The sequence below is a fragment of the Onychostruthus taczanowskii genome, unplaced genomic scaffold (assembly GCF_017590055.1).
Source record: "Onychostruthus taczanowskii isolate IOZ18803 unplaced genomic scaffold, ASM1759005v1 scaffold5, whole genome shotgun sequence".
Taxonomy (NCBI): domain Eukaryota; kingdom Metazoa; phylum Chordata; class Aves; order Passeriformes; family Passeridae; genus Onychostruthus; species Onychostruthus taczanowskii.
Window position 1 is genome coordinate 4,493,073 of NW_024502568.1, and position 23,902 is coordinate 4,516,974.

The window sequence follows — 23,902 nt, forward strand, 5'->3', positions numbered from 1 at the left end:
TGGCCATTTTTGAGTGTGTAAAACTGACATCTAGTGGTAGCAATAGCACTTTGTGTGCAAAGCGGCTTTACAGTGAGACCAGTTTGCAGCGCAGATTAACAGATTGGAACTATATTACATTCTAAAATTGCAGTTCTCTGTACTTCAGCTGAATGTTACAGAGCATTTCAAACTAAATCTCGCTTCTTTTAGTAATATCTCACGTGTATAATGCCAGGTTGTGGGTCATCTTTCTGTATGCATGGCCTCGTGCTAGAGAACTGATGAACAGTTTCATTAGAGGAGAAAAGGTTGAAAAGGACATGAGGGCTAAAAAAAGGGTGAGGGTAAGAGTTACAGAACTTCAGAGTCAATTGGGAAACTGTTTGGCAGATGCCAATCTTAGACCTCTTGTGAATGAGCAGGAGAAGTCTGGCCTCAGAGCTGTGATGTGTTTCTCAGGTGTGGCATTACTCATGAGTATAAGCTCCTCTGGGAGAGGAAGCAGGACTTTATGGCCAAAACTGAGATCTCACCTGAATTCAGGCAAGATATGTGGGCTCTGAATTGTTAAAGCATATAAACATATGCCTAAATAATTCCTATCTTCATTTGTTGGATCATGGCTAATATATTAATTTCTAATTGACATTTTTGTTCAAAGGACATTTTAAAAATATTTATCTTTTCTCTTTTGTCTAGCTTATGTTTTTAGTGTCTTTGAAGAAAAAAATCCCTTGCTAAAACTCTGCATGCCAGTCCCACTGAGACTTTAATTTATCTTGGCCTCCAGTGCCATTATATACATAATGTATAAATTACTAATAATAAGCAAAGATATGCAAAAATGAAGTATCAATTATTTTAAAAAATATTTTTTAAAACATGGCTTAGGGGCACCATACTGTCAGTCAAATGGTGCAATTTAAAATGAACATAGCTTTGAATTATGCTTTTCTATTTTTCTATCTTCCAGCTTATAAATGAAAGAGATCAGCATTAGAAGACTGGGTGAAGACAAAGACAAATCTGAAGGAAGAAGGAAAGGAAGTGTGCTTCAGTGAAAGTGTAATTAGTAGTGGGAGGAAAAAACCCCATAAATTAGTTTTTCTGGGTTAGCAGTTTGTGGTAAGAATTGTCAAACTATATTGATTTATTTCTGGTTGTAAGTGTTTATTTTACAGTTTTCTCATTTCATAATAACTGTTGCAAATATTTCAGAGATAAAAAATGTTGGTAGCATAATTCTAATTCAATGTGTGTTTGTGCAGTTGTGCAGTTTCAAGGCTGGGGTGAATCATATGCTGCCTCTACATTCCATTTCTGTTACTTTCAAAACATGGTGAATCATATTTGTTGAACACAAATGTTGACATTCTGCAATGAGGCTTGAGTCACAGTTATAGAAGTGGTGTAAGAAACAGCAGCTGTCATTTCAGATAGGCGAGCCTGCTGCTTTAGTGGGAAAGCAGAGCTAAGCAGCAATCCTGTTTGCTGCAGAGCTCCTCTCTAAGGATGAGATTGGTTGTTAACACTTGTGCCAGCCAGAGCTGGGAGATGCAATCTTGTCTGTCCTGAACCTGGTAATCCACTGCAGCTGCTTAAGAGCTCTAATAAGCTTTTGACCTTTTGGGTCTGAGTGGGAGCTGTTGCAGTGACATGAGGATAACTGCTATGTGCAAAGTCACTCTGACTTTGTCTGCACTCCCTGGGGCTGCTTCTTACCTCTTGGACACTGATGCCTTTCCTAAGTTGTGGAAGCATGCTAGTAGCATCAGAATTGTTAATATACGTGAGATCTCTAAGATTTCAGAGCAGCTGTCTCTGTGTTTGGCTTATATAAAACCTTGCATAGTACAAATGGAGTTGTGTTGCTGGCAGTGGTGGTAGCAAGGGAATATATTCAGGATGTGCTTGTTGTAAATAGGATTGCTGAAGTTGGGTTTCTTGGTCTGTTGTGGATTTGTCATCCCTCATGGAACGCTGCTGTTATTTTGTCCTCAGGCATGCTTTTAGTTAAAAAACTGCCAATCTAATACTGTGTTACTAAGAGCTGTGTTCAACATGTAATGGGAGTTTGAGATCTAGATGTTTCCCTTACTGGAAGGAACAGTAGAGTACTCTACATTCTTTAGGGAAGCTGGAATTACTTTATTAGACTGATGGAGAACTGTCTGTAGTATTGCTGCTCTAACACTTCAAATTAAAACCAAGGGAAATTATTTGGTGAAGTGTAATATGCATTGAGCTGTATGGCTCTTAGGATTCTGTACATTTTTGTAGCTGTTGAGATGATAGAAACCTGTTTTTTCCTTGACTGAAAGATGTTTTCTTTCAATAAAGAAAACCCTCAGTGAGCCCGTGTGGTTTGCATTGTTCTGATACTATTGTTCTGGTACTATTGCAATAGTACCATCTTGCATTAAGAGCTCAGTGAAACCTTAAACTAGTTGACCCTTTATTCTTATATGTGCTATGAGTGGCTTCACCTATGATTTATTTATGACCTGGTGTTTCTAACCTATTGTATACCCCAGAAGCTGTTTGCTCAGACTTGACTGTCCAAGACTTTTTGAACCTGTTTTACACAATCTCATGTGTGCAATGACTGGTCTTCTCCTTGAAAGCTGGCTGCAGAAATAGCCTTGTTCTAAGACAGACAGTAAGGTTTGATTTGCAATATAAATCTGTTTATATGGTGCATACAATGGGAAAAGTCATGTTATCTTTCCTAGATGATGTCCCCATCAGTCTTGGGCTGGCCTGATGGAGAGATGAGAGGTTTCCAAGGTTCTTTCAAAAATTATACTATCTTTCTCACTGACAGTGTGATGTTCTGTGGGCCAAGCTCTGTCTGTATTTGCATGTCCTTATTGAAAGGACATTTACTGGAACACAGAAAATAAAACTACTTCCCAAATCTTTGCAGTAATGCAGCAATATATGCTTAAGCAAATTGAGTTTTAGAGTTTGAAAGAGGAAGTTAGCACATATAGAAATAACTGTGACCACCAGAAATTTAGCCTCAGCAAAAAAGCAGCAGAGCCTCTGCTGATGTAGGCTGCAAGATTAGGAAGTCTAATTTCTTTTTATGAGAAAAGAGTATTTAAAAGGGCCAGCTGAAATTCTTCTAATAGAACCATTTATCTCTAAAAATGCTTCATCAATTAAAACAATTTTCAGGGTTTCTTTTACTTCATTGATGATTAAGACTAGAAATTGGTAAAGTTGAATAAATTAATTTTCATGTTTTTTAATATAAGGTAAAAGACCCAAATGAGACATGTGAGTATTACTGCCTTAGTGGTTCCAAAGCACTTTACTTTTATGGGAAATTTGCAAGTATTACTTCTGAATCAGAGCAAAGGGAAATATGGAAGTGTCAAAAGTTACATTTTTATGCGCATCTAAGAATTAAGGCCTGGAAAATATTTCTAGTCTGTAATCAAAATCTACAGTCATCTGAGAACAGGACATGCTGCAGGAATGTCCTCAGTACAGGGAGTCTTGTAGGAAGCAGACCTGGTGCTTTAAGAACTGACTTTTCCTCAGGACTCAGCCCAAGGTGAGTGCAGTAAGCTGTTGGCCCAGTTTAATGGTGACATACAGCAGAATTGACACTGTCAGCTTCTGTTAATAACCTTGCCTTTGTCAGAGCTGAACCAGGTCTGAGGCCAGCTGCTGCTTCCGGCTACCTGAGTGCTGTTTCAGTAACTGCATGCAGGTGATTTCAGTCAAGTGGTGCCCTTCTGTGTCTGGCTTATGCTGTGGAAACAAGGACTGTCCCTTGGTTGTGTGCAACTGTTATGCACAGTTTCTTTCTAGTTCATCTTTCCTATTGAAACAATCTGGTTTTGCTATTTGGTGTTTCCTTAAGTGAGCAGACATCTCTGCAGGTATGAAATTCCTCCATTCATCTAATTTGCTTACTAAGGGAATGGAAGGAGGCAAGAGCTAAAAGGGTTGTGGTGGTGGTGTTTTCAGTATTTGAATATTGAGTTAGTAGGAAAAGTAATACCAGTAAACAAAGGCTGAGTCGGTGCAAGATGCTCTGACATACAAAACTCAGTTTTCTGGGTGCTGACTGTTTCCATCCTGCTCTCATGAGAGACACTGAAAATGACAATGGGAAATATTCTATCAGGAATAAATTCTCAGGTCACTGGTAGCTGAGACTGTCAAGGACTCTACTTTCTTAGGGAAAGTTAAGTCAATCTTAGTTTACTGCTGTTGTGCAAGCCAAGTAACTAAATACAGTGCTCCCCAGGTGTGTCAGGTTGTGGGAGCAGTGGGATTAATCTTGGAGGATCCCAGGAAGTGGGTGACATTGGACCTTTAGCTCTCCCCTGCTGGCCAGGGGCCTGGGAACTGTGCAGATCTGTTTCCTGCTGACACTGCCTGCAGAATCAGCTGCCTTCTGCTTTCCTGCATGTAGACAAAAACAATTACAACAAGAAGTGCTAGGAAACCGCTGAGACCAAAAAAGCTGTAGAGAAGGAGTATGAGAATCATTTTACCTCTCAGAGCAAATACTATGGCAGAAGCTGTCAGCAACAGTTAAGCTGTAACAGCAGTCTTAAAAGCAAAACCTCTATATTCTTGAAAGATTAAGAAAGAACATCTGCATAATTATAAGCACATTACATTTCATCAAGGGAACTAGAAGTAGCAAATCTTAATTATAAGAAAAAATACTCTTACTGAATCAGGAATCCAAATGTGGCTTAGTACATGCCTGTCTACCCTAAACACTTTGGGTAGAGAAGGCTGGCTGCCTTCTCTTTGGAAATAAACCACCTCATAAGCTTCTTGAGCATCTACATTGAAGAAACAATTTCAAATGCCCACACAGAAATGTGTTGAGCTATTTGACTTGGAAAGTATTCCCTGGATTGTGGAATAGATTTGCTGTACCTCCTTTGATACTGGTTTAGGTTTTTGAGATAGTGCTTGAGTTCCACTGTTTAGATTTTAATAATTGCAATGGTTATAGCTGTCCTGTATGTACTCTTTAATACACATAATCATGAGTATATAATGTGGTTATATCTGTAGGCATCTTGAAAATGAGAACCTGATTTGCTTGATTCACATTACCTCAGCCACAGCAAGCAACATTATTAATAGTGAGTAATCACTGTGTCCAACAGCAAGATCATGACTGTGGCATTTCAATGGCTGAAATAACTTTGTGAAAAGGTAGACCTTAAGGTGCTGGCTGGCAGTCATTGCAAGTAGGACAAAACACCACAAAAAGTGGTAATTTAGACAGGCAGCAGAGGTATCAAGACTGAGCACAATTAAGACCTTTTACTGTAAAGCACTCATGCCAGGTCTAAGTTGCTGCATGAACTCAGCCTTCACAACTGTTATGTGTGAAAAAGACTCTGCCAACCATGCATGCAGTATGTGGCCCTGGCTCAAACAGGAGAAACTATTTCTGCCCCTGGAGAAAAACAACTACACATGCTTGTGCCTGTAAATATCTTCATTCAAAGTATGAACAAAATCTGTGTTGGGTCACAGCAGAGAGTCTGGATGAGGATTTCTAAGGTGGGGGTGAGGTGAGGTACAGCACAGAGTAGTCACTTCTCTCCTGGTCTGATAGAGAACAGGCTGCTGCTTAGTGGTTTATGGCCAGGACAGCTCCAGATTTTGAGATCCACATCTTGAAGGGGCAAAGCCAAAGGCTAGTACACTATTATTCGGTGTGTACCAGCAACACAAAGAGCTTTGTAAACTTTCTCTGCAAGCACTCATCTATGAAGTGTTTAAGGGTATTTTATTTAAACATCTACTTTATTTTTTCAGTTTGGAAATTTGAAGCCTTTAGATAGAGCATTCTCTCCCTCATACCCCAATATCCCGTCTTTCTGGGATGCCAATAAATTTGTTAGTGTGTTTAAATGGTTTAATTAAAGCATTTTCTGGTTTAATTCAAGAAACAATATCTTTTGTCAGTGCAACCTGTCTGGTGCTAATGATATTTCTGGATGATAGATGTTGTGGGGTAGCTACCAAGGTAGGGAGTAACTTAATTTGAGAGGTTTGATTTCCTTTTACTTTAGCTGTCAAGACCTGAACAGTTACTGTCAGTTAGAAAGAAACAAAGGAAAAGGTGCTTTGAAAGTTTTTCACCTCCTTTGTTTTTGCATGGAAATTTAACAGTACAATGACTTGTTTGTCAGGTGACTTTATATCTGTCTGATAGATGTTAGACTGTTAGATTATTTCAATAGGAAAAAGGAGATCTAGTTTTGGATACAGGACTCAACATATTAGGTGAAACTTTTGGTGTTCCTGTGTTTATATTGCTCTACAGACTGTGAAGCACACATGCCAGGTGTGTAAGTGATTTGTGTTTTTTATACTTCTGTATTGCTGCTTGGTCTTTACACCCACAAACATTTATTTATTTGAATTTCATGCTGGATCTGCATATTTAATCAAGGTCCTGGGGTACCCAGCATGTGCATCTTTCCCTTCCCTTTCAGCATGATGAATCTTCATAAATGTAAATATCAATCTTTTTCTCTTTGACACTTCACAGTAGCCAGTGAAGTCTGTCTACATCTTAAGTTCTCAAACCTTCAAAGTATTCAGATTTTATAGTCTTGCTCCTAGTAGATTCAGCATTGATTTTATAGCATTAGATACTGTTCAGGAATGCACGTGGAACAGACTTCCTTTTGGCCCATTCTTGAAGTGACCCTGTTAATTGAGAGCAAGGCAATTAGTGTAGGTTATTAAAATGATGCCAAGTGTCATTGAAGTGACTCTTCCACTATATATAAATATACATGAATTTCCTTTAGAAAAAACTTTTTCTACCTATTTTTGAAATTTAAATTACAGTAGTTAGCAAGCATGGCTCTTGAAGTGAAATAAATACCAGAATATATTTAAAGTGTCTAAAAATAAATATTTTTGCTTCAAAGCTTTATAAGTCAATGACCCAACATGTTGTTGGCAGCCAAGATTAAATGCTTACAAGAAACTCCAAATTTCCACTGACATACAGACACTCTTTCCTTTCCTGGCAGTTCATAAACAACACTTGAGTTTCAGGATGCTATTGCACCATTTTGGAGCAGTATGGCTTTAAATCTATTACGAAGTTTGTGCAGAGTTCAGAGTGTGGGGAGAAAGGAAAAGCAGCATGTTTTCTTTGAGAAAGGTTGCACTTTGAAAGCTACTGGAAATTTTGGAATGTTAAAAGACAAACCAGCTGAGATAATATTAACAAGCAAAGAGCAAGAGAAGAGGTCAAAACTGTGCATGCAAATGTCCTTTCACATCCTAGAAATTTCTGAAGATTCAAATGGCTTCCAAAATAAGCTCATTCCAGGAAAACAATACACATATTTTTGAACAGTTCTAATATTAGCCTGTCCTTATAATGATATCTGGAAAGCAGTGATATTTACGCTGGGATGAGTGTGACCAACATGTTAACTTCAAATTACTCTCCTAACCTCAGTTTCCTTGTGTGTGGGAGTAGTTTCTTTTTAGGAAAAAGTCACTGTTGGTTAATTTTGTCTCTCCCTTTCTCACTCTCACACCATTGACTAATACTGAAATTTAGCTTAGAGTGAATATTAAAATTTTTTACATTTAAACGCTTTAATCAAGGTTTTAAAGAATTTTATTGTGCAGAGTGACTATCGTGTAGTGTTGTTTACATGCAGAAGCAAACTAGCAATTGTATGAGCACTGAACACCCATATAAAAAAAACATATGCTGCTCTCTAAATAATTTGATGATTTTGAAAGTCAAGAGGCAATAATGGATGTTCATATTACATAACAGCCAGCCATCCTTACAATTGGGCATATACATTTGTAAAACAGGAAAAGAACAAGAAGAGAGAACATTTGAATTTTGATATGCCAATTATCAATTGCTGGCAAATTGTTTGACTTATTAGAAGTTAATCCCCCACTGTGTTAAAAGGTTTGTAATGAGTTCAATATCAATGTGAATCCAGATCTTTTTTAACTGACCACCAGCAAAATAAAAGCTTTTTTGTTTAAAACTGGGCAATTTTGATTATTAAGTTTCTTCATAGTTCCGAAAATACTCCACGTACTGTTTTTTCACATGCCTTTCCACATTCATTCTGGTGATTAAAGGTAATAGCCATGACCATATTACTTCAATTATAGGTTCCAACTACTTGTAGCAGTTTCTGGTGCAATAAAAGTAAAAAATGAGAAAAATTAAATTCCCTAATAATGTAAGATGGTGATGAAATGGATGGGTGTTATTGCTAAATCTGTATTTTACAGTCACTTATTTTTCTTGGAGATGAGGGAAGCAGAGATTTTAAACTTCAGACGTGCAGACTTAGAAAACAAAATCAATTAAGAAACTTGTCCATATAAATTAAAGAAATAACCCATAGTGGTGTGTACCTCCTACATAAACCTAAACAGAAATATTGTATTTTTAGTCCAGAAAAATAAAACATTGAGTAATAAAAGTATATTTTATTTACTTAGTACTTTCTAATGCTTTTTACATGTGACTGTAATTACCCTGCCAAACAGCATATCTGCATAGTATGACCAGATGTCCTCTAGAACACTTAAATAAGGAAAAACAAAATATATTTTCCTTCTTTTGCATTATCTGCCAAGTGACCCTAGCATTTCCCACTGTACTATGTGTATGACTACAGCTTCCCATGTGTGAGAGAGGGAATCTGCAGCTCATTCAGATGTGTGTGAGGTGCACACGATCAGGAGCTGGATGTTGGAAGAGTTGTTGACCTGATAGCCAGGCTTTTGCAGAGTGTCAGTGAATCTGGTACTGTTTAACGTGACAAAAGTGGCTCTATTTGGCTTTAGCTCATTAAAATTCACAAGTTACTTCAAGCTGAAGCTCAACAAAGGCAAAATCAAATCCAAGAAACTCTTGATGTTGCAAGCCTACTTCATGTTATGTTGTGGAAATTCAGCTATTGTCTGGCAATATGAAGTGATACCAGTTTTATCTGTGCTGACCAAATGGATATTTATCACAGTTGGAGCTTGGTGGTTTGTGCTGTGATGAAAAACATAGCACAACATAAAAAACCTCCTATGACCTAATTGTTGAGTTCCTCAGTTTTATATATTTCTGAATTTATTCATGAGCACAGTAACAAAAGTCCTTCAAGACCCAACAGAAAATGTAGCTCTCCACTGTAAAGTTCAAGAATACTTAATTGGACAGGGAAAAGGAAGAAACGATAACACCATAAATAATGCATGGTACAGTTCTAAAAAACACTGAAATTTTGTCAGTAGAGGACTTTCTGTTTGGAAAGTGTATATATGACCAAATAAACCCCAGGCTTTGGGGATGATACTATTACAGAATTTATTTGCCCTTTTTTCTTGCTGGCTCTTCAAAACTTGGGGCTGTGTTTGTACAGATGCATTTCAGATACTCTGATGTAACCTGAATCAAAAACATTCAGGTAAAAGAGTGAGGTTTTGAGGTTGGTTTGTTTGTTTGTTCCAGTGAAGAGTCTCTTTCCCTTACAGTGTAATGCTGGTGCATACAGACATTTCTCTAATCTGCTTTTTACATACTATGGGGCCCAGACTATATAGAACACAAATGAAATGTTGCATTTTCCCCTTCACAGGAAACTAGGGGTTAAGGGCAAATGTCAGCATTTGCCTTGAATAGTTCTGAGTGGGTAAAATAGGTCATCAGCTATAAATAGATAACATATGTTTGTAGTCTAATGCCTGTATTTTTTTTAACCAAAAAATTGTATGACTTGTTCATTTGTATCTCATCCTACATTCAGATGGTTAAGCACCCTGCCTACTCATATTATGCTGATTAGATGTTCTAGATGTCTAATGGGACATTTAAGTAAGTTTGATAGAAAATCAAGTTTTTACTCTATCAGGGTCATACCATGAGAAATGAACCCCATGGCATTTGTAAGGTTTTAATAATTCTCTGTCTCATGCTTTTCAAGAGCTCTGTTGCAATGAGTGCAGATAATAACACCTTTTAAAAGTGTAAATTGCATTCAAGTAGCAGGGGACAAAATAGTTTAACTGTTAAGGGAAAAAACCCAGCTACACAGGAACACTGGAAGAAATAAATAGAAAAGAGAAGAAACAAAATAAAAATCTTCTCTAGCAAATTGAAAGAATATTAATAAACAATTTAAAATATATTTTGTAGGAGTTTTGTGCCTATCTGCTTATTAATGTGAAGTCAAATGCTGCAGGTAATAGTGCCTAGAAAAAAAATCAAATACCTTACAAATAGAAGCTGTGTTTCTGCATTTGACACACTAATGTGAATTTTGAATAGAATTTACTCTTCAGTATTCCAGAGGCCTAAAATACATGAAATGGTTGAAATTCTTATTCTTCTAAGCACTGGTTTTGTAGGGCCCCTGGGAATTCTAAATTCTTTCCAACATGCCTCTTCCTGAGCACCAGTGTGTGATGTGGTTTCCCAGCAGTCCAACCCAAACTCCAAGCCAGATTCCCTAATGGTAAGGTCTGTGCTTATGCACGAAATTGGCACTGGGAAAACTCATGAAAGATCTCTGCAATTGCATTTGTGTGTGTTTTGTTTTTATTTTTTAATGTGGGCAAATTCCATGAGTTTTTAGATATGGAAAGATTGATAAATATTTAATAGTGTCTTTTGAGCCGTTCTAGGGATGGCTGGAAGCTTTTGCTCTTAGCAGTATGCTGAAAACTGACAGGTTGTGCAAGACCTGCTGATCATTTTAAATTAGAGACAATATTACATTGAAATTCAGAAGTCACTACATTAGTAGCAACCTACAGGCTTGGTGTTCCTGTTGTGTTTGCTTTTTTCACCCTTCCCCTTATCATCATGCTTATTCAGAGCAGATGTCATCCTGTAAAAAACCCAGGATGGCTTCATTTTACTAAGGGAAACTCCCTGACTGTTGGTAACTTCCTCAATGCTTCTAGTTTCTATAACTTTGCATTGCAGACTTCATGAACTTTCATTTTAGGTGCCTTAAGCTTTTTAACACAGCCATAATAGCTCAGTCAGCATTAGCAAAATGTGTTCAGGTTATTGTGGGTTATATCTAAATCTTAGGCTACAAGGGTGTCTAAGTGAAAATCTACCAGCGGAACTGTCCTGGTGTAATCATCCTCACTTAACACCCCTGTGGGGACAAGAGTGTACTTGTTTTGCTTTCATTCATGTCACTTTACAAAGAGTAGCTTTGTAGTTGCAGTATCCAGACAGGTTTCAACAAAAGGGTATTCCTTTCTCTGCTTTTTAAATTCTTTTAAAAATGAAAGTTCCTTTAATTTTTTTTTCCAATAATTTCTAGTCACTTTTCATTCCTACACTTAGGACTCCAGTTAGTTCTTTGATTAGGAATAGCAGCTTGAAATGTATCTCCTTGGAAATTTATCTCATTTTGGCACTAACATCACCCACTGCCTCAAATTAAACGTTAATATTCGAGGCTTTTCCAGGTTCCCTCTGTTTGTAATGGAAACTTAGACTAAAGTCAGCTGTACATAATGCAATCCTGTTCTTACATAGAAGGCTGATTAATTTCTCCCTTTTTGAAGTTGGTAGAAGCAGACAACTTTAAAACTTCAGACTCTCTCCAGCCTATTCCCAAGGAGTCCCTTCTCCCTGCTATGTTGTTTGGTTCTCACAGGGTTTTCTTGTTTTCCATGGAACTGTACATGTGTTCACGTTTCCAAACCAGCAGAGCCCTGAGAGTTGGCCCTTTCTTGGAAAAACTCCTCTACAACATCAATTTTTGACTTTATTCATGCTTTCTCATGAGAATTGCTAATATTCAGCTGGCTTTAGTCTTCACTGCAGAGAAGTGTATTTTGCCAGAAGCCTTTGGAAATATCTCTCAGGTTAAGAGCACTACGGTGCCCCTGTCCACCCACCCCTTTAAGGATGAAATAAATAATAGAGAATGAGGAATTTTTTAGCTTTGTATTGGAAACAGATAATGTGAAAGCAGAAAGACTAAATTCTGATTAGGCATGCTAGAAGATTTCTGAAATGGTTAGCAGCTGGTATTTAACAATGGGGAGGGATTATAGCTTCTGGCTCGATTTTTAAATGTTACTAATGATTTTGGGCATTGGTATTGTGAAGCAACTTGCGTGCATTGTAAAAATCTCCTGATCTTTCATGAAGGAAAAAGTACAAAAGCAACCAAAATGAAGATCCTTCTAACCACAAATTCTCAAAAGAAGGGTGCAGTTTTATAACTAGGATTCTTGAACAAAACAGGAGGAAATCAAAAATTAGAAAGCCCAAGGCTCTGTGGAGTTTTCCTGTTTTTCAGTGAAGGGCTTACAAATTCCATGTTGGAAACTATGACACACTGGCTTAATTTCCACAACTTCTCACATTCTTTTTCATGTTCCCTGATCTTGAAAGGTACACAAAACTTAACATTTAAAATTATCATCAAACTTTAAGAACAAAGAATTCTGTGTCAAAAGACATTCCTTTAATCCATATTTAATGTAATTATGACTATCATGACATTTAAAATTCAATTGAATTGTTGTGTGCTGGAGCTTAAAGACTGGAAAGCAGACAAGCACTTTGCATCCTTTGCAACTACTGCATAACAAACAAAAAAAATATGTACAAATAATTTCTGGCAGCAGCATTTGGAATATGAATAGAGATACTCTTCTCTCACAGAAAAAAAATTAAGGGGCCACTCCTGCAATAAATACTTTTGCATGGGCTCAGGATTTTTTACTGCAGGATTCCATTGCTGGGTTATGACATTAGACAGTTTTATTAAGTTGCTTTTGAGATATTTGAAAATACTTGGCAGGAAAATAACTCAAAATGATTGGATAAAATTCAGTTTCTAAGCTAACTATCATGGGAATCCAGTGATAATGATGTTTGACTTTGTATCTCAATCTAATGATTTCTTTTAAGTGTTTTATTTGCTAATATACATATATGTTTAACTAATAAATTGAAAGCTAAAATCACGTGTTCTTCTGTGCCAAGAATGATGTGTATTTTCACAGTGCCCTAGATTTCAGAAATTATATCTGTGTTCAGTAATCCAGCTTCATATTTCTTTTCCCTTTTTTTTTTTTTTTTTTTTTTTTTTTGAGAATAAGGATAAATATGGAAAATCTGCTTTTACTTTACAATTGTCTTATGCTTTGATGATGCATGAATGTGTAGTACCCTTGTACCTTACGACCTGGTTGAAAATGATTGATAAGCAGCAGAGGCGCTTAGCTGTAAAATATTTCTTTTAGCCCATGACTCTTTAAGGTGGCTCTTTGCTTCTAGTTACATGACAAGTTAAACAACATTTGTCTTCTTTCTAAGACATGCTCTTATCATTTTCTTCTTCTTGAAATGACTAACTGATTCTGCTTTCAGAAACAGTTTCCTATTTGGTTAGAAACGGGAAGAAACAGAACCAAAGCCTTCTGGACTTGGTAGCTGCTGCTGTTCAGGGGACCCAGGGAGCTGTTCTTACCTGGTCCTTTGCTCTGCCCCCCACTGCATCCCTGCAAGAGCTGCTCGGGGGCAAAGCTTGCACTGCTCTACTCTTTGTTATGTTTTCTGCCTTCTCTTTTAATGCTTTGAGTCTGTCTCCCTGGAGAAGGAACTATTTTCAGTTTCTTCCTGCCCTGAAAACTTTCATTTTAAACAGCTTTATTTTAACTGCATTTTCAAAGTCTGTGAAGAACTTGCTAAAGGAATAGGTGCTAAGATCACTTCTCTTTGCACAAAAGAGACCTGGCCCTTAAGGTGCCCAGCTCCTACTACTATCTACTCTTCATTGAGAAAGTGAGCACAGCCTGTAGAAATACCTGGAAATTAAGATCTTTCTGAAAAAATACTTTTGATATCTAAGCCACTTCTGCTGCCTCTGACAGGAAACCTTTACATCTGTGAAGAATGGAAATGAGGCAAGCCTGAAGGAGTGTAAATCCATGAGCCATGTCAGTAGGAGAAATTTCAATCCATGACCAATAGAACCTAATTAAGGAGCAAAGGGAAGGAGGCCCTGGCTAAAAGAGGAGCAGAAACAAAGCACTAGGTTTCAGAAGGCACTGAAGGCAAGGAGGTTTAAAGGGGAGTGGGTGAAGAGGGGCTCAGTGAAATGCAAAGGGGGAGGGTGGCAGATGGTTGATAAATAGGAGAAAGCAACATCAGAAGAGCAAAAATTGTGTAAAAATGCAACTAAATTAATGTAGTTACACAACCTAATTTAATTTTGTAGCTGAAGATGTGTATTTTTGTAGCATCAATTTTCTGTGGTGAGCAATCCTTTTTTTGCCATGGTAACCTTGTGCGCTTACCAAAGGCAGGACAAACAATGCCTACATCACTTCTACTTCCAAAACAATTGGGTATGCCAAAACATTAATATTAAAGTTTTGTGTCATTGTAAAAAGCTTATTTTATGGCTTTCTAAGATATGCAGTATATTATTAAACCCTGGATGTGCACTTGGGGCATTAAGGTGTCAACAGCCAGCCCATGGGTGAGACTCAACAGTACCTGCATCTGGGACCATGCTTCTCTGACCTTACCTAAGCTTTCTATCCTTGCTTGACACCCAGGGAAAACACTGCAAGACTTTTGGCTCTTTCCCAGAAGAATTAGCTTATAAGAATGTACTTAGTAAGTCTTCAATTTCTTTTGTTTATATAGGACCTAGAAAATAATTTTTCTCTCTCTGGAAACTCAAGGCATTCATGGTCTGAATTTTATTTGTAAAACTAAGTATACAGGGGTGGAAGTCAGATTAATCTGAACAGAACCTGATGCTGGTCATCTTTTTTCCAAGCAGATATCCAAGCCACCTAAACCAATTTTCATGTCTTTCCATCTATTCCCATATACCATGTTGTGAAAATATCACTCCCATCATTGGGAAATGCTCTTTTTGCTAAAACTGGGGAAGGTGGGAGATTTCAAATAGCAGCAGAGGAGCTCTAGGTGTGGTGTGTTTGGTTGTTGTGGTCACTATTGCAAGCAGATGTGGTTCCTGTGCTTTCCTGTCTGCTGCTTCTGCATTGCAGGGATGGGAGGGAGCACCCAAGTGAGACCAGCGTTGCTTTTTCTGGACAAGAGCTGCTTTTTCTCAGTAGCAATGCTGACAGCAATGGATGTCAAAGGACAGGCTCGGTGAGTTGAACCTGACAAGCTCTGGCAGTGTTTTGCACTGGCAGGGAGTCAGGAATCTCCCACAGGAAGACACACGTGCCATTTTTTAAATATTTTTCAAAATTCCCCAATAGAGTATTTGTGAATAACATGGCTCTGGTTTTCTCCAGGGCATTCCTATTCCAGCCATGCAATTCAAAACACATTTTGAAAGAGCAAGAAAGAGGAGAAATACATGAAAGTGGTTTAGAATCAATGCCTGACAATTTTTGCTATGTTTAGATTTCTTTTAGTAAAATTCTATATACAAACCTAATAAGAAAGTCTCCTATTTTCGGTTCTGAAGTTCAAGTAAAACTTCCCTGTTTTTATATCTTTTTCAATCTGTCACTGGGAATTCAAAGCAGAATTTTAAAAAAACATCAAACAAGCAACCTACACTTAGAGGGAACTGAAAAGCCAGGAGCACAGTGTAGCAAGTTCAGACATTAAAAAGCAACAGAGAATATGATATGCTCTGTGCAATGCAGCTGTGGCTTAATGCTGATTTACACATTAGGTCTAGATTAGCATCACTCAGATGTGACCTGCATATTGAGCAACTATCACAAGTATGGTACTATTGATGAAAAATGAAACTGCATGGTACACTTCAGATCTAATATACCAACCTTTTGTGTTTTTAGATTCTACAGAAGTGTAAAAGAAGACCCATTACTTCTAAATTCTTAGGAAATGCATGTAATTTAGTTTCCTATAAAAGTTCAGTTGGATGCTCAGTATGTTTATAAACCAGAATATTATATTACCATAAAAATGATTGGTTTTTAGCCACTCAAAGGCAAGAAATATTCAAAGAAATGACCATATAAATGTTGATTATTTCAATCCTGAAGGCAGTCAAATCAATTTAAGGTGTTGTGGCCAACTTATAACAGATTTTGTGGCTATAATGCCCGTATGACTTTGAACACTCTAAAGTTCAAAAAGACCTTACTATTGATAAATGTTTGATTCACTTTCAAATAAAATGCAGTTTGCATTTGACATGAAAGATTTCGTGCAGGATGGCTCCCTAAGTCGTTTTGTGTTAGTTCAGTGGCAAGGTTTAGGATAATTACCTTCTGCAGCATTTTCCCAATATTTCACAATATTCCTCTTTGGAAAAATTAAAAAGATGAGTGTCCTCACTGGAAAACCAGGAAATAAAGACACATCTGGTGGGTTGGTGTTTATATCTGATAAAAGCGCAGTGTGCTGGCTGCAGATCTTTCTTTCCAGGAAAGCTTCCCTCCTGTGCTGCCCAGAAGTGGGCTGGCACCACCTGTGCCTTTTGGCATGTCTCACTGGCACAAACCCCCTGTACTGCGTGTGCTTAGGGGTCAGTGCCAGAGCAGGGGTTTGGGGCAGGCTGGAGGAGTCACACTGTGAGAAGAAGGGCTTGGCTGGGAATTGTGTAGGCTGGGATGGACTGGTGTTGGGGTGGCTCCCCTTGGGGTGCCCTCCCTCACTTCACAGGGGGTGCCTTCTGCAGCTGGGATGGAAGACAATCTTTCAGCTGATGCAAAGGTAAAACAGCAACTTGGGCCTCTCTGAACATGCAGTGGGGGAAGCTCACGGTGTTCTCATGTCAGATACCACAGTGTTTCTTTCTTCTTTATCTGCCAGGCTAAAAGGAATTTTCCAGTGATTCATAACAGATCTCATAGGAAAACTAGATCTGTATCTAAATATTCATCTAACTTTTGCTAGACACAAAAACACTGCACATGCATTGTGAGATCTCCATGTGTGCACAAGGTCTGTATGCACACACAGCAGCAAACTTGTATTTGCTTTTTAAAAATTATTATGCAAATAATAATTTGACAGTGACAGGTATACCTGTCACTTCTAGGCTTGTTCAAGTGTTTTGTCTTAAGGGTTTTGGGCTTAGTTTTTTTTGGTTCATTGCTGTGTAGTGCTGTGTAGTGGTCAGCTTTTCTCTAGTGATTCTAAGCTCAATGTGTAAAGGTGATATTGAGCTTCTGTTTCGTCTTTGCAGACAGGAGTAGAAGGAAATCATATTAATCTTATAACTGAAGGATAAACTGAAGGATAAACTGAAGTGCAAACCCTCAGGTTCTTGCAAAGGACAGTTAACAGGCACATGACAGCTTCAGGATTTTTGGGATTTTTGAATTCTGAACATCTCTACACAGAACAGTAGATGCAGTTAGGGAATCATGCTATATGTCATGTAGAAAAACTCAGATTTTCTGAATGGAAATGTCCAACATATGGTTACTGCATTGTATAATGCTAAGGTAGCTCTACTAAGGCTGTGCTTTCTAAAACACACCTTGTAGCAGATAAGGAACATTTAATTTCTGGCATAGTATAGATTTCTCGTACATTGGGCTAGGAACTTGAAATAAAAAACTTGGCAGCTGATTTAATTACTTTTAAGTATGTGTTAGCTTGTACATAGGAGAACAGCATATTGCAATTACTCGAATAAAGCTGTTAATGATAGAAAAAGATAGGTATTTGAATTTATTTTTAGGATAGTCATAATTAATACTGTTTCAAGCATGCAGATTTATCATGTTGACAATGCTACTGAACAATTCAATTAAAGAATATATAAAATTTGTTGGAAAGTTTCTACCAGTGTGTGACACCTGTCTCAGTTTTTCTATAATGACAAAAAAAAGTATGTTGCTCATTGTGTCACGCGTATAATGCCATGTTTTCTGCAGTGCAAAATAACCTTTAAAGGTATTTTGATGATACTACATAGTTTGGAGAACATTCTAGCAAATGCTTTTCGTTTTAATTATACTACTTTCCTATCATAGACTGTCACCAAAGGTCATCTATTGTTCTCCTTGCTTTTTTCACTTGTGTTTTGAATAGGTTACCACTAACATCTGAAATTACTTCTCAGTCGACTGCTACTCTACAGCTTTATTTGCAGAGCCACAGGAAGCTACCACATCCACCCTTAGCTTTAACTTCACTGCCTCTCATCCAGTGATGGATAGTGCAGCACCTTTAGGGGTCCAATTTGTAATGGGTCAACGGGACAGGCATCAGAGTGTACTTGACAGCTTTGTCAGCCCTACTGCATTGGTGTGAGCTGTTGGTAAAACCAGTTTTACTCTGTGGCCATGGAGCACCTGCAGTCTCGTGAATCATGTTGCAGCACTGAAACTCTTGTTAGAATAAACAGCAGGTAAAACGCCTGATGCACCCAGGAAACAGTTCTGTTAAGCAATGAATTGCCACACAAACATATTATCTCTGAAGTGCAATCACAATTTTCCCTTTAAAATAGATTTTAAGGAACTTTTACTTCAGTAGCTACACAAATGGTGTTATTGGTCGAGGAATTGCTGCAGTTCAAGGAGTTCCTTTAGACTTCTCCCCTGATTAGTTGCCATCAATTAAACATGCTCATCAAAAAATTCTACAGAGGTCAGGAAAGGGCATTATCAGATTTTTCGGGCATTGTTTCTTTAAATTTTACTATAAAATTTATGTACAATTCTATGCTGGTAAATGTTCTTAATCATGCAAATTTTATGAAAATGCTTTTACATAAATGAAGGCTTTAAAATATCTATATTGTTAAAAACCCCCACCACCTCCTCATATTTCATGAGGTGTCCCCTGCCACACCTGTGTGCTGGGCTGATTATATCTGCCCTTTCTCTGGAGCTGGGGAAGCCTGACTGGGATTTCTTTTGTGTAGGGGGATTCCTCGAGTCAGAGGTGTAAATCAACCCACTAAAATGGAAAATCAAAGCAATTGATGAAGTGTGTATAAAGAAGGAGACATTCCACATTATTTCCTGGCACTGTAAGGAGTACAGTCCTTAAACTGAAATACACCTGAGTGAGAGCTCTTATGGAATATTTGCTTACCAAGAAATGAGATCCATTCATGCACAGTTTTTCTACAACCACAGCAGATTCAGGCATTCCAAACTGAGGTGAGAAAAAAGGCAAGATTATTACAATAGTGTGAAACTTGGCATTTGTAAACAAACTAATTAATATTTCCATGCTCAAATACTCAGGGTTGTGGAAATTGTTATACTACTTGACAAGGATAATTAGAAAAAGAATATTGAGTAACTAATGCTTAGGCAGTGACTTTCACGTTAGAGATAAGACACAGTATTACCTCTTTCTTAGAAGAAAGATTACAGGGGATAAGGGCTAATGCAATTGTGAATGGAGTAGACAAGAAGAAATTTTGAAGCAGCAAATATCATATAAGTGGAGCAAGGAGCCCAACAGAAATACTCTGGATTGCTGTGGGATAAGAAGCTGGAATTAGAAACAGGTTAAAAGGTAACCTGAGGCAAAAGTTCAGCAGTAGCCATGTCATCATCCCACATGGCTGTTTACCAGCCTCTTTTTGCTCTGCTTGACTTTGGCACCAGCTATTTGGGCTGTGTCTTGCACTTACCATGATGATGGACATTGCTGGAAAGAATTCAGGTTCAGAAACAGGATTTTTTTCTGTAACTTGGTTGTGGTAATCGTGTTTTTTAACAAAGTTGATGTTGATTGTAAATTAAAATTAAACCAGAATATCCAGAAATATTACATCTTGAAATAGAAGTAACTACTGAATAGTAGTTTGGAAAAAGCCTGACACATCGGATTTCCTATTAAAAAGTGGAAAAGAATGGATCAGGGCTGAAGATGTCCTAAAAATCTCATGGTGTGTTAGATGACTTAATGTGGCTTTTAAAAGAAATTAACTATTATGCATGAAAAGTGGCAAGAAAATTTAGGAATCAAACAGGAACTCCTGTGGGAAGACTTTATAGCATTATTATTTGTCTTGAAAAAGATTGTATGCTCCTTTAGCTGAAGAGGATGAGACACCTAAATAGCCATGAATTCTCACTGTTGGTGTAAAGATGGTACTGGAAAAGATTGGTGCTCTTACAATTAGAATTAGAATAAACACAAGAAAAAAAGTCTTATATGCAAAATTACATAGAATAACTTGCAGAAAAACAAAAGAGATATAAAATGAGATTATGCATCCAATTTCAGGAATGGCCTTTAGAAGTTACAGGTAGAACTCTAAAACCTGAGTAATAGTATTCAGTAAGTTAAAAGGAAAAATGTGATTTACAAAGGCTGTATCATGGAGGATATATTTTATATATCTGAGAGGAGATCAATAAGATAGTAAAAGATGTCTGAAATGAGCTTGGAATACTTTGTGCAATTCTGGTTATTTTAGATATACTAGAAAGGACCTTGCAGAACAAAGAAATATACCAGCCAACAAAGGAATGGTTCAAACCCCCTCCAAATGTTCAAGTACATTAAACAACATCTAGCAACTACTGTTTGTATATATGCATTGAGAGCAAAACATGACCAGTAGATTCTTATTGACATGCTGTAAATATAAAAGCTATATTCAAATATAAAACTAGACATACTTTCTCTGAAATTATTTTTTTTTCCCAGCAGGAAATAAATTCAGGCATGAAATACCTTTTCCCTTATAACAATATTCCTGTGAGAAAATATTTTTTGTATGGTTTGTAATGCTGGAGATCTCAGTGTCTACCATGCATTAGATTTCTATAGAAAACAGGAGAGTACCAAAAAACTCATATTAATGAGTGGTGACAAAACTATTTTTAGCACTTTTAAATATTTGTGCTAGATGTAAGGTAAGACGTCTGGTTTTCAAGGATAAGTCCAGTAAGTGTTTCTGCTAGCTGAATATAGACTGAACTCTCTAAAGTCTTACATATAGATTCAGTACCTGTCTTAAGAGATCTGCAACTTGAAAAGCTGTCCAGTTCTCAAACTCCTCTTGAGATGGTAGTTTTGTGGTCATGCTTCTATGCAGGCAGAAAGACTTGATCTGCATGAGTAATACTGAACTCTTGCTCTACTGTTTTTTACTGATGTAGAAATCAGAGGAGGAAGTAGTTTTTGCAACTTTTTTCCTGTTTGGTCACTTAAAGTGAACGCCTGTAAAGGGTGATTTAGGAAGTACCAATGTTTTTGTGTCAGTGATTCCAGTATAAGGAAACTGGTTGTTATATCAACATGTGCACATACCTGTCATTACTGAAAAAGTTAGTGTCTCATCTGCTATCCTTAAAATTTTCCTGCATGTATTTTTACTGTTAGAGTGACTGACAGGTCAGTTGTTGCCAGTGAATACCTTTTTGCTATTTTCTCACTTGGCAGAACACTGAGTCTGGCAGAACTCCACTCCCAGAGTTTCAGAAATAAGATTGAAACTCTTACTTAAATTTGGCCTGCTTAGAAAAACCTTAGAGGTGCTTGGCTGGCATATTTTGAAAAAATTATGTTGAATTTCACGGTGCTTTGTGTTGTTCAGTGTTTCAGAGTGGTGGCTGTGAGTTTTTCCAAGGGGGGCACCATCTTCCTGGATGACAGGAGACAGCAATACTATTTCCACCGTATGCAGAAGAGAGAGGTGCATATATTCCTTAAGAAATTTTGCTTGCCTAGTTTGGGTGCAGGAGTGATTTTTTCTGTTGTAGAGTTGTCAGGAATTGTGAAAGTGGGAAGCAGCTGGGTAGGAGATGTGTGAGTTACAGGTTTAGTGGCTGCTTACAGGAAACAACCAAAGAACAGATGGCATCAGGTGTGGAACGTGAATAACGTGAAGTACAGATATTTATGTGGTACAGGCTGTTTGCTTACCCAGTAGGTGTAAGCAGTCCTGTTCAGGAGCATCTCAAAGGCAAATTAAAAATAGTGCATTAAGAATTTTGCAGTTCAGTGTGTGCTGCCAGCCGTACCTGCTCCACCTCCCCATCAGGCCGGGAGCATTTTTGGAAGTGCTGAGAACTGCTCCTGGCTGCCAGCTGCTGTCACCTTCCTACACTGCCTGCTGGGCTGCAGGGTGAGCTGCAACTCTGCCCTGCCAGCTGCCCCACCTTGTTGTGCCCAGGTGTCCTCCTTCTTTTACTTGTTTTCTCTCTGCTCTCCCTCAATACTAGATTGTGGCTAGTTCTTCTGTGTTGACATTGCCTTAATTTGTGTTCTAGGCTCTTAGGACAGTCTCTTAAAAGGTTAGGTGTTTATGCAGTCTGCCTCTGACTGCATAAACACTGAATGAGGCAGATCTGTTTGGGAAGGTGCTGCTCAGTTTTGTGCTCCAAAAAGGGCTGTAGCATAGGTGCTTTGACCAAAGAGCCTTGTAAGACTTGCAGGAAATATTTTTCCATTAGTGTTTTAGTCAGATTAAACACAATGACAAGAGGGGAAAGAAAAGAAAAAAGATCAGGGACTTGGAGAGGCTCATCTGGGATCCTGCATCTCGTCTCTTGATGCTGGTGTTGCCCTTGGCTCAGCTGATGCTGTAGTTCTCTGTCCTTAGTGTGACAGACATGGAGAATACTGTCATGCACTTCCACTTGCCTTCCATGACCCTCAAGGGGATTATTTCAAGAATTGCTGTCTGGGGAATGCCAAATTTGATTACTGACTCTACTTAGTACTCTCATACTTCTAGTTCCTCTGTGGAATGTATCACCTCCATGGTGTCATAAACCCAAATAAATATGTGCACTTGGACACATGTTGGCTGTGAGGGCTGTAGTGGGAGGAGTTCTTGAGCAGAATACTGAGGCTTTCAGAGTCCCCCAGATAAAGACAGGCCACAGAAATGGTTTCTTTCCAAACTTTCAGGTGCTTACATAAAATTTTGAAGCAGAGTTTAGATACTTGAATGTGAAACAGCACTAGCCTAGGGCAGATCAGGCTTGCTTGCTACTTGAAAATTCCCTGGAGCCTCCTGATCTGCTTTGAACCCTGGCAGGCTTAAAAATATATTTGGGTATGTGTGCAGAGAATAATCTGCTATATTAAAAACTTGTGTCTTACTAGAGACATTAACACTTTTAATCTGCACTGCTTACAATTTTACTCCTCAAAAAAAAGGTAGAAATCTGATTCTATCTATAAAGAAATTTCATTTTTTGAGCCCTAATGAAAAAGAACATCTTGTACTTGAGCACTACCAAATTTCAGAGGAATCTGAATGTGAGCATTTTATACACGAGGTATTTTGTCCTCTAAAGAGAAATTAATTCCCATACAGAACCTGTATATCAAGCAGAGTTAGCACATCTTTACACTATATATTGGCTGAAGTTCATATCCTAGAGTCTGAAATGTGCAAGCAACATAAAGAATAAGTTTTTGTAGCTCCTTGTCTTTTTGTAAATTAAGTTCTCCATTTGTGATTTCATAGCTAAAAAGCAGTATAAACCTGTTTCCTAGATCATAGCACTGGCATTTCCTACTAAATACTCTCTATGTCTTCATGAACATAAGCACTAAATGTTTTAAATGTATCTCAAAACTTCCACAGTCAAGTTCAGCTTTGCAAAACCCCGTAGCAGCAGCAAGCAACTTGTTTTACTGGATGCAAGATTGGAATACTGCCCCGGGAAAATGTACTTGAGCAAAATAGGTCAATGAAATATTACAGTACAGAAAATATGAACTGTAGTCCCTGTTTGTTTTTTCCCATTTTATACAAAAATAATGAAAGTAACATGACTTACCACATACTCATTTTTTTTTCTCCCAGGCACACATGTTGGAGTTGATTCCAAGTAAGTGAAAGGAGCAGTTTCTCATGTCTGCTCTTCCTCCTTAAACTGTCCCATATGTATCTTGTTGTTAGTGTGATTGACAGGCTTGGCATTCATGGTGGGTGGGAGAAAAACATTCTTAAAGTAAAAAGCTAGAATATACTCATAGTCT

The 23,902-nt window shown here is 37.8% G+C and overlaps 1 protein-coding gene across 1 annotated transcript in view; it reads right to left on the reverse strand.

Annotated features, from left to right (window-relative positions):
• BLNK (B cell linker) overlaps positions 1-21,020 on the reverse strand; it is an 86,743-nt gene extending 65,723 nt beyond the window's left edge. Inside the window, exons 1-2 of the mRNA XM_041415543.1 lie at positions 20,913-21,020; positions 19,034-19,096 (exon numbers count right to left, since the gene is read on the reverse strand). Coding sequence (XP_041271477.1) covers positions 19,034-19,096; positions 20,913-21,020 — 171 coding nt within the window. The remainder of the gene's footprint in view (positions 1-19,033; positions 19,097-20,912) is intronic.
• Between the last annotated feature and the right edge of the window lie 2,882 nt (positions 21,021-23,902).